The 11,592-nt window shown below is 38.0% G+C and overlaps 1 protein-coding gene and 1 non-coding gene across 2 annotated transcripts; one reads left to right on the plus strand and one right to left on the minus strand.

Annotated features, from left to right (window-relative positions):
• Positions 1-1,034: 1,034 nt before the first annotated feature.
• Positions 1,035-1,140, minus strand: LOC140870205 (small nucleolar RNA R71). The gene has a single exon (XR_012147177.1). It is a non-coding gene; the product is annotated as a small nucleolar RNA R71 (small nucleolar RNA).
• Positions 1,141-1,974: 834 nt separating this feature from the next.
• On the plus strand, positions 1,975-5,763 carry LOC140861061 (uncharacterized). Its single transcript, XM_073264067.1, has 9 exons — positions 1,975-2,189; positions 2,340-2,590; positions 2,698-2,966; positions 3,113-3,176; positions 3,423-3,595; positions 3,971-4,088; positions 4,263-4,729; positions 5,170-5,539; positions 5,585-5,763. The coding sequence occupies exons 1-9, from the start codon at positions 1,975-1,977 to the stop codon at positions 5,761-5,763; spliced, it is 2,106 nt and encodes a 701-aa protein (XP_073120168.1).
• Positions 5,764-11,592: the final 5,829 nt, after the last annotated feature.

The following is an 11,592-nucleotide window of genomic DNA, read 5'->3' on the forward strand; positions in this document are numbered from 1 at the left end:
AATAGGGATATTAGAATTGATATGTGGTTGATACACTCTGTTTGACACTCGGGAGAGGGAAATAGAATCATCTATGTGTTCTTGGTTATTAATTGAAAGAAACACATGAAAATAGATTAATTAGGAAAGAAAATTGTCAAGACCAGGTGAAATCAAAACCTCTAGACTATTTCTCTTTGCTTGATAATCTCTTAAGGATTGTGTGTGCGCGCGCTTTACAAACTTCATTATTTATTTAATTTGTCAGAAAATATCTAAAGTTTAATTTTCTAAATAAAATTAAGACTATTTTAATTACATGTATTGAATATTTTTCAATTTACTCCTTGTGGGAACGATATTTGATTCATCACTTTATTAAAACTTGACACTCGTACGCTTGCGAGTATTTTTCACAAGAAGTTTTTGGCGCAGTTGCCGGGGAGTAATTTTTGATTTTGTTTAGTCTTGTTACCAATTAGTCTAAGTTTTAATTTAGATTTTTTATTTATTTTATTTTTTGTTACTAATTGATTTCTATTATTCTTGACTGCAGTTTATGCAAAGATCTCAAGGCACAAATTCTTTACTCTTTGATCCAGAGATCGAACGAATCGCACGTGCTTTGAGAAGAGCGAGAAGAGAAGAATAACAGAATATGGCTGACGAAAACGTCAATGAAATTCCCTTGGTGCCAATCAGAGATCATTTCAGGCCGACGATCCAGGATCACTATTCTGGAATCGCTCGAGGGACAATAAATGCCAACAAATTTGAGTTGAAGCCGACATTAATCAACATGGTTCAATAGAACCAGTTCAATGGAAGCGACACAGCTGATCATCACTTACACTTGCGCACTTTCCTGGAAATTACTGATACGGTAAAAATGAATGGTGTTTCTGAGGATATTATACGTTTACGCTTGTTCTCTTTTTCTCTCAGGGATAAGGCACAAAGCTGGTTGCAGTCATTGCCGCTAGGAAGCATAACAACTTGGGAGGACATGGCTGTAAAATTTTTAGCGAAGTATTTTCCACCGGCCAAGTCTACCCAGCTAAAGATTGAGATCAGCACCTTTCATCAGCATGATTCAGAATAGCTATTTGAGGCATGGGAAAGGTACAAAGATTTGTTTAGGCATTGCCCTAACCATAATTTTGCAGATTGGGAATAAATAGAGCTCTTCTACAATGGGTTGAAAACGCCTACAAGAATGTCAGTGGACTCTGCTGCTGGTGGTACCATATTTTTCAAGGACCCCATCCAGGCCTATGAGATGCTGGAACAAATGATCATAAATAGTTATCAATGGCCATCTGAACGTATGGAAGTCAAGAAAGGAGTGTACAGTGTTGATCCTCTCACTTCCATCACTGCACAATTATCTACGTTGACTACACAAGTTGCTGCTCTGAACAAGGTGAATGTAGCAGAACTTGCTGGTGTGTCTGTCGCCATTGAGGAATCTCATCCACCTGAGGAAGCTCAGTATATAAATCCCAGAGGCTATGGAAATTATCGAGGTAACCCTCCTCCCAATAATTATCATCCTAGTTTATGTAACCATGAAAATTTTTCCTATGCCAACAACAAAAATGTGTTGAACCCCCCTCTGGGATTCAATACAAATAAGGGTGAAAGAAATGCGTCATTGGAGGATGTTGTTGCTACATATGTCAATGACTCTAACAAGAGGATGTCGAGGACTGAAACTCGAATGGACAACATGGAGACACATATGTGCAGTTTGGGGGCTATGATGAAATCCATGGAAACACAGATTGGACAGCTTGCAAATGCTTTGAAGGATAAAACCGAGGACAATTTCCCAACAATACTGAAGTGAATCCAAAAGATCAATGCAAAGCGGTAGAGTTAAGAAGTGGTAAGAAGTTAGAGGCTGAGGATAAGAGAAAATCAAAGGAAGTTGAAGAACCAGTGGTTGAAGAAATCATTGTTGAAGAGCCCAAGCAAGAATCATTCTCAAAACCAATGTACAAGCCACAGCTTCCTTACCCACAGCGGTTCAAGAAGAAAGCACTTGATGAACAGTTTTCCAAGTTCCTAGACATCTTCAAGAAGATACACATCAATATTCCGTTTGTAGATGCTTTGGAACCGATGCCCAACTATGTCAAGTTCATCAAAGATGTGATGTCAAAGAAGAGGATACTGCAAGACAATGAAGTGGTGAATCTAACAGAAGAGTGCAACGCAATCCTGCAGAAAAAATTACCACAAAAGCTTAAGGATCCAGTGAGTTTTACTATCCCTTGTTTTATTGGTGGTTCTAAAGTAAATCGAGGTTTATGTGATTTAGGAGCAAATATAAATTTGATGCCTTTTTCTGTCTACAGGACTTTGGATCTTGGAGAAGTCAGAGCGACCATCATCACATTACAGCTTGCTGATCGAAGTATCACATACCCACGGGGTATTGTGGAAGATGTTTTGGTGAAAGTCGACAAGTTCATATTTCCAGCAGACTTCGTGATTTTGGACATGGATGAGGATGAAGAAACTCCCATGATTTTTGAGAGACCCTTTTTAGCTATTGCACGAGCACTAATCGACGTCCACAAGGGAGAGCTTACACTTCGAGTTGGTGGTGAAGCTGTATTTTCAATATTTATCACACCATGAGAGGATCAAATGAGGTAAGTACATGTATAAGTATTGAAGTTATTAGTTCTCATAAATCTTTTTCATGTGCAGGAATTACTGATCCACTCAAGAGATTTTTGGTGGCGGATGAGGCATTTGATAAGGAAGAAGATTGGGAGCTACATGAACAAGAAGCATTCCTTGAGGGAGCTCCAAAAGAAAAAGTGGTGAATACTAAGGAATCTGAAGCATTGGAACGTAGTGCACCCGAGGTATCTGCTGAAACTTGTGATCTTAAAGAACTGCCTGCACATTTATGTTATGCATTCCTTGGTGAGAATTCTACTTGTCCTGTCATTATTTCTGCTCATCTGTCTGAGGTCGAAAAGGATAGTTGTTGAGAGTCTTGAGAAATTTTAAAACTGCCTTAGAATTGTCAATTTCTGACATTAAGGGTATTAGTCCAACAATCTGAATGCATAAAATTTTGATGGAAGAATCTTATACTCCTTATGTTGATCATCAGAGGCGGTTGAATCCTGCTATGAAAGAAATTGTTAAGAAAGAAGTTTTAAAACTGTTAAATGCAGGTGTGATATATGCTATTTTTTATAGTAGTTGTGTGTCTCCTGTTCAAGTGATGCCTAATAAAGATGGGATTGTTGGGGTTAAAAATGAAAATAATTAGTTTATCTCCACACGTACAGCAACTGGCTGGCGAGTCTGTATAGATTATAATAAGTTAAACAAAGCTACTCGTAAGGATCATTTTCCACTTCCTTTCATTGATCAAATGCTTGATAAACTTGCTATTTATTGCTATTACTGTTTCTTAGATGGTTATTCAGGGTATAATCCAATTGCTATTGCACCGGAGGATCAGGAGAAAACTAGTTTTACGTGTCCCTATGGAACGTTTGCATTCAGGAGAATGCCTTTTGGCTTGTGTAATGCACCGGCGACTTTCCAGCGATGTATGATGGCTATTTTTGCAGATATGGTGGAGGATGTGATGGAAATATTTATGGATGATTTTTCAGTCTTTGAGTCATCATTTGATCACTATTTGCATAACCTTTCCCTTGTGTTGCAGAGATGTCAAGAAAAGAATCTAATTCTTAACTAGGAAAAATGTCACTTTATGGTTCAAGAGGGCATTGTCCTTGGATATAAAGTGTCATCAAATGGATTAGAGGTGGATCGAGCCAAAGTGGTTGCTACTGAGAAGCTTCCACCTCCAAAGAATATCAAGGGAATCAAAAGTTTTTTAGGCCATGTGGGGTTCTATAGGCGTTTCATCAAAGATTTTTCTGAAATCACAAAACCCCTTTGTAATTTGCTTGAAAAAGAATCTACGTTCATATTTGATGATGATTGTTTGCAGACCTTCGAGAAGATCAAGACAGCATTAATCACAGCTCCCATCATGATTGTACCGGATTGGAAAGAACCTTTTGAGTTGATGTGTGATGCTAGTGACTATGCAGTGGGGGCTGTTTTGGGTCAGAGGAGAGAAAAGATGTTTAGAGCTATTTATTATGCCAGTCGCACCATGAATGCTACACAGCAAAACTACACTACTACAGAAAAGAAGATGCTTGCAGTAGTTTTTGCTTTTGATAAGTTTCGTCCCTATTTAATTGGCACTAAAGTAGTTGTTTACACTGACCATGCAGCAATTAGATACTTATTTGCCAACAAGGATGCCAAGCCACACTTGATAAGGTGGATTTTTCTCCTACAAGAATTTGATTTTGAGATCAAGGATAAGAAGGGTAGCGAAAATCAAGTTGCTGACCACCTGTCGAGATTGGAGCTAGAAGATGTTAAGGAGGAGGAAAGCATAAAAGAGTTATTTTTGGATGAACAGATCTTTCAGGTAAGTTCCCATCTACCATGGTTTGCTGATATAGCTAATTTTTTGTCGTGTGATACTATGCCTCCAGATTTGAACCGACATCAGAAAAAGAATTTTTTCCATGACGTTAAGTTCTACTTGTGGGATGATCCCTATGTTTTCAAACGTTGTGCCGATCAAGTGATTAGGCGATGCGTGGAGGGTCAAGAAGCACAAGAAATCTTAGAGCAATGTCACTCATCACCCTATGGAGGTCACTTTGGAGCAACACGGACTGCAGCTAAGGTACTACAATTTGATTTTTATTGGCCTACTTTGTTTAGAGATAGTTACACCTTAGTGAAATCTTGCGATAAGTGTCAGAGAACAGGGAATATATCTAGAAGGCATGGATTACCTCTCACAAATATTTTAGAAGTGGAGTTATTTGATGTGTGGGGTATTGATTTTATGGGTCCCTTTCCCCCTTCTTTTGGTTACACTTATATTTTATTAGCAGTAGATTATGTTTCGAAATGGTGGAAGCAATCGCCACCTCCACTAATAATGCTCATGTTGTAGTAAAATTTCTGCAAAAGAATATTTTTACGAGGTTTGGAACTCCACGAGCGATAATCAGTGATGAAGGTACACACTTTTGCAATAAAATTTTCAATACCTTGCTCACTAAGTATGGTGTCAGGCATAAGGTAGCATGTTCATACCATCCTCAAACCAATGGTCAGGAGGAAATCTCTAACCGGGAAATCAAGCAAATTTTGGAGAAAACGGTTAAGACGAATAGGAAAGATTGGGCAATCAAGCTGGATGATGCTCTCTGGGCCTACCGCACTGCATTAAAAACACCTATTGGGATGTCGCCCTATTGGTTGGTGTTCAGTAAGGCGTGTCATTTGACTTTGGAGTTGGAGCACAAAGAGTTTTGGGCTGTCAAGAAGCTGAACATGGATCTCAAAGTATCTGGGGAGTTGCACAAATTACAATTGAATGAACTGGACGAGTTTCGAATTGAATCATATGAGAATGCTAAGATCTACAAGGAGCTAACAAAGAAGTGGCATGACAAACACATTGTGCCTCGTGAATTCGAATCAGGTCAGAAAATATTGTTGTTTAACTCTCGTTTGAAACTTTTTCCAGGAAAATTGAAGTCACAATGGTCTGGGCCATTTACTGTGGAGACGGTGTATCCGCATGGTGCGATTGAGCTTCGATGTACAGATGGAAGGACATTTAAGGTGAACGGGCAAAGGGTTAAACACTATTTTGGCACAAAAGTAAGAAGCGCTGAGAGCACTTTGCTCAAAGACCCTGCCTAAATCTGGTGAAAGTCCGGCCCAGGACTTTAAACCAAGCGCTATTTGGGAGGCAACCCAAAGTTTCATTTCGTTTTTTCTTAATCTTCTTTATTCATTAAGTTCTTTTGTTTTTTCATGTTTGAATTTATTGTTCCGTTTTGCTTCTTGCTGTCTTTGTTTTTTTTTTTGTAGGAACGTTTTTCCAGATGCATATGCGCGCCCGCCCAGCTCATTGACGCGCCCGCGCCTCCAAAAGAGAGTTGAAGTCAAAAGTTTGTGCGCGCCCGCGCCGGAATTTTATAAAATCAAGTGCCAAATGCCAAGCAATGTGCGCGCCCAATCCATTCTAAGTGCGCGTTCGCTCCATTCTAAATGCATGCCCGCGCTTACTATGTGCCTCCAAACCTTCAACCCATGCGATAGGCGCGCCCGCGTCTCTTCTCATGCGCGCCCGCTCCGTCTGTTCTTAACCCCGATTTCCCTTGTTCTTTTCCCATTCTTTCTCCTGTTTTTTCCCTAATTTTCAAACCCCGTGTCCCCTCCCTCTCCAAATCGTCGTCTCCACTCCAATTAAATATTCCAGTCATCATCTACCTCACTTCTTCTTCTTTTCTTATCTTCTTTCTCCATCTTCTACTTTCTCTTCTCATCCGAGGGCGCACCATCATGCTATTTTTTAGGAGGTTTTTGCTGGGGTTTTTGCTGCGATTTTTCAAGATTGTGTGGTATGTTTCTCTGATTACGGGGTTGAAAATTCTCACGTCTATTGGTTGGCCGAAATATCAGTACTTGTGGTATGAGATTTAAAGTTTGAATTGTGAGATGTTTGTGTGTTGTTCTGTGGTAAAGTTTCGACGATTTTGGAATTTGGTGTTAGTGGTGTTTCCAATTATAAGTTTAGGGGAGTGAAGGTTATTGATATATATATAGAAGATTTTTGGTGCGTCTATTCTGCCCATGAAATTTTTGTGCTATGTCACCAAAGAAAAAATTGAAGTTTGATGCATCTTCTTCTTCGGCCCCTACTTTCGATGCCCATCGCTTCTGGGATGAAAAGGCTAAAGAGAATTATCACAAGTTCTTATCTAAGAGCATTCTGCCTGAGCGGGGGTTTGATACTTTAATTGGATTTGATCCGACAGGGATTATTAGGAGCAATGTAGGTGATGAAGTCATAGCGCGTCAGTGGCATCACTTTGTTAAACAGCCACAAGAAGCAGTGGTGTCCTTGGTTAGGGAATTCTATGCGAATCTGAAGGTTAAACACATCGAGTTCAAGGTGTTGGTGAGGGGCAAGATGGTGCCTTTTGACTCTGTTTCGATTAATACTTTTTTTTTAAAATCCCGACAGTGGAAATTGATGAATATTTGGCGTATAAGTCTGTGGAGATTGATTATGATGACATTATTCATACCATCTGTGTCACGGGAGCTGAATGAAGGCAGGGCAGTGATCACAAACCATCAAAGTTGCGGAGGACCGACTTGACTATTGAAGCCAAGAGGTGGTACAATCTTGTTTGTGCTTGACTTAAGCCCACTGATCACGACCATGAGGTAACCAAAGAGAGGGAGATTATTGTATATTTCATTGTTGAGAGAAAGGCTGTTGATTTAGGCCAGATCTGACAAGAAACTATTCAGAATGTTGTTGCTGGTCGTTCGAGCGGGGGGCTTGCATTGCCTTCTATTATTACTGATTTATGTGAAGCCGTTGGAGTTGACTGGATCCCTACTAAAGAATTGCTGAAGCCCATGGTTATCATACCATGTGGTTCTTCTTCTCGTCTCTCATCTGAAAGTGAATTGAGAGAACGCGAGTCCAGAAGAGAATACAATGCTAGAGCAGCAGCCCAACGTGTCTCTGACCCACAGCCTATTTCACCTCCATTGTTGGATGCACGCGTTACATCCCTTGAGGGGGATCTGCGCCAGCACCGACAGGAGTTCCATAATTTTCAGCACAGGAATGACATGTTTATGGGCTATACGATGAGTTTCACTGATTCCTTGAGCCACCAGTTTCCTCACGCTGCGAGCTCGGCTCACCCTTTTCCTCCCTATTCCCAATGGCCACCTAATTTTGGTGCTTTGGACCCGGGCCATGATGTTGATGGTGATGAGGGCGGCGACCACTGATGGTCATCGTTTGAGGTACATGTCCCTTGTTATTTCTTGATAATTCATTGAGGACACTGAATGTACCTAGTTTGGGGGGGTGTTCAACCAAGATGGAAATTGTTGCTGATTTTATATTCTTGTTTTTATTTGTTTTCTTTTAGCGTTTTTGTTTTTAGGTTTTTCTGTGTTGTGTCGGTGGTTGGATGACTTACTTTAAATCAAATAGTGTGTGGTGTTGGGAAATTTAGAATTGTTTTGTGGATGTTAGATGGTTTTGAGTTGAAGTTCAAGAAACCAAGAATGAAATGAAAAAAAATGGCCAATGATGATAAATTTTTGCTTGGTATCTGAATTCCATGATCGTTATCCTATCTGAAAGAAATTTTTTGTGTTGGTGAACTAATTAGATGAATGAATTCCTACATATTCTGTGATGTGTGCTTAAGTCTGAGTAAAAACATACAAACATAGAATTGAATGAGGCATTGTTTGGATCTTTGGGCATAATTTTCGTTGAATTTATCCTTAGTTGCCCTTTGAGCTTTCATTAGATATATGAGAACTTATGGTACAAGTTCTGAATTTTGTTGAAGATCATCGTTCACTGCTGACGATTGCTTATTTTCTGCACTGATGAAAAGTCATGTGACTTAATTGTGAATTAATATTGTCTAGAACTAGTTCGAACATCTTTCGAGGCGAAATACGAGCATAACTGTGACTTAGGAATGATTTAGGGAATTTTTCTGAAAATCGTTTGTGCCTTTCAAGCTACTTACTGATTCAATTATCCCTATTACCTTGTTTGAGATTAATTGAAAAACGAATGACATACGTGAAAACGTGTGATAAAACCCCCATTCAGCATCTTCTCAAGGTTCCACATTCACTACCTGATGAATAGGTTATACACTAATTCCTACCTTCAGAGAGTAAGTAATGCATGAAAGTTTTTGTATGCTCCTAATTTTAATTTGAATGATGAAATGGTGTGGTAGAAAATAAATGAAACAGATGAAGATAGTAGTGAAAAGAAACAAAGAAAAAAGTGATGAAAAAGGGATTGAAAAGTTGAGAAAAGAAAGAAACAATTGTTGTAGAAAAAAAAAAGAAACGAATGAAAATTCAATGGGGTGAAGAAAAAGTGTGAAATGCGAATGAAAATGAGTGGAAATTAGAAATTGAACATCACTTACTCCCTCTTTTGAATTCTTATTCCTTCGGTTGTAGCCATGATCCAGACCTTACATTACAAGCCAATTAAGTCCTATTGACCAAGTCACAGTCGCCAAGTATACTAGTGGAGAAGGTTGCGAGAATCTAGCCTATGGATGATTGATTGACACTTTTAATGACTATGAATTTTTTATCGAAACACGCACACATGATTTTTTTGTTGAATACTCTGATTGTGAGTGTTTTCAATTGAAGTGTATCTTGTTAATTGATCATTTATACCCTATAAAGTTCTCATGATCTATGAATGTGTGAATTGATTTGGATAAGAGTATTTTCAACGTGAGTTGCGGGATTTGTAAGTCTTTGAGGTTCACTAGCATGTGTTTGTTTGAAGATAAAGATTGATAGGTTCGATATATGATTGGATAAAAAATGTTTTTTTGAATATATTGCTAAGGCCATTGATTCATAGTATTTCTTGGTTGGTCTTGATTTGTTTGAGTGAGTATTTTGTGTCTTAATTTTTGAGTTTTAATTGGTTTTTGCTCGGAACTAGCAAACATTTAAGTTTGGGGAATTTGATAAGTGAATTTTGTGCACTTAATTTTAATTGATATTATTGGATAATTTTTTGGTTTCGAGCAGAATTATGTGGGATTTGTTGTTGTTTGTGTTGGATGTTAGGAAATACAGGATATAATAAATTAATGATGGTTGGAGTCAAAGGAGTCAAGAAAAAAGGCAAAACGAGCGAAGACGGTCCAGGATTTTGAAGGAAAAATGAAGATGAGGCAGAGCAGTATGCGCGCCCGCGCAGCTCATTCCACGCGCCCGCGCTGCCTAAAGAAATCTAGAGTGAAGAAGACAGAGGTCTATGCGCGCCCGTGCATCACGAATTTTCTGCCGAAGTGTTTTTGAAATTATGGAAATTTTGGGAAATCTTTGGTATTATTTTGGAAGATTCTTAGGGAGAATAAAAGGGAGTTTTTCAGACCTAATAGAGGTTATCAGCCATCGCACACTACAACACTTTTTTGAGAAAGCTTTGTGAGATTTTTAAGAGTTCGAGATTTGAAAATTGCTTGGAACGAAGACGGAGCCTTTTCAACCGGACACAGAAGAAAGCTTACGGCATTGTTATTTTTTCTTTATTGTTTTCTTTTAGTTTGTGAATTATGCTTGAGAAATTAAACATGATTTGGTTTGTTTTGAATTGTGCTATGAACTAAAATTTTTAAGTCTAGAGGTTGATGTAGCCTGATCAAGACATGTTTATGAATATTTGATTTTATTGAATTGATTTTCTAGTAGATTAATTGTGTTTCTAGTTTTGCAAGTCTTTTCAATTTACTGGCCATAAATTGATTTGTTATATTTATTTAGAATCCGGCACTCGGGAGAGGGGATTTTGAATAGGATTGATAGATTTCACACTATTAATTGTTTATTTATCTCGGGAGAGTTTATAACTTTAATAGAGCCTTGGAAGAGCATTTTTTTACACATATCACTACAAGTAGATTCTCAATAGGGATATTAGAATTGATCTTTGGTTGATACACTCTGTTTGACACTCGGGAGAGAGAAATAGAATCATCTATATGTTCTTGGTTATTAATTGAAAGAAACTCATGAAAATAAATTAATTAGGAATGAACATTGTCAAGACCAGGTGAAATCAAAACCTCTAGACTATTTCTCTTTGCTTGATATTCTCTTAAGGATTGTGTGTGCACGCGCTTTACAAACTTCATTATTTATTTAATTTGTCAAAAAATCTCTAAAGTTTAATTTTCTAAATAAAATTAAGACTATTTTAATTACAAGTATTGAATATTTTTCAATTTACTCCTTGTGAGAACAATACTTGATTCATCACTTTATTAAAACTTGACACTCATACGCTTGCAAGTATTTTTCACAACAGTTATTTTCATGTGTATTTGACATGCATTCATATGTATTCATGTTTGTTTTATATGTTTTATTTATAATTAATCTCATGCATGTGCATTTCACACTCCGGGTTTTATTTGCAGGAAATATTGAAGAAATCAAAAATTAGGAACAACAGTAGAGCTACAAGAATGAATTACGGTGCAGCAATGGACAAAAATTTATTTTAATGATAGATAGATCCAAATCCGATGTTCATTGTTCAAATTAAAGTTTAAGATGTTTTTAAGCTGCTGTCCAAATTTCGGCTTGATCTGACAGCTAGAAATCGAGATATGATTTTTTCAAGAAAACTGCGCGCTAGAAAGGACACAGTCACAAACCCAGGCACGAACCTGGCATGGGGTCCGTGCATATCGCAGAAAATTAATATCTTTGGCAGAAAGTTGCTCGCTTGAGAGGATTTTTTACCGCTCGAGAGAGAGATTGCGATCATAAAAAAAGTAAAGATTTCGGGAATTAAAACTCTTAACTTTTCGGGATTTATTTATTGAGCTTTATAAGACATATAAATACGAAATTGGAGAGTAGAAAAAGAGTGGGGTTCGAAACGCAGAGAAGGAGGCGGCTAAAGGAGGCTTGGAGATTGGAGAT

Source organism: Henckelia pumila, chromosome 4, assembly GCF_033568475.1.
Source record: "Henckelia pumila isolate YLH828 chromosome 4, ASM3356847v2, whole genome shotgun sequence".
In the NCBI taxonomy this organism is placed as follows: domain Eukaryota; kingdom Viridiplantae; phylum Streptophyta; class Magnoliopsida; order Lamiales; family Gesneriaceae; genus Henckelia; species Henckelia pumila.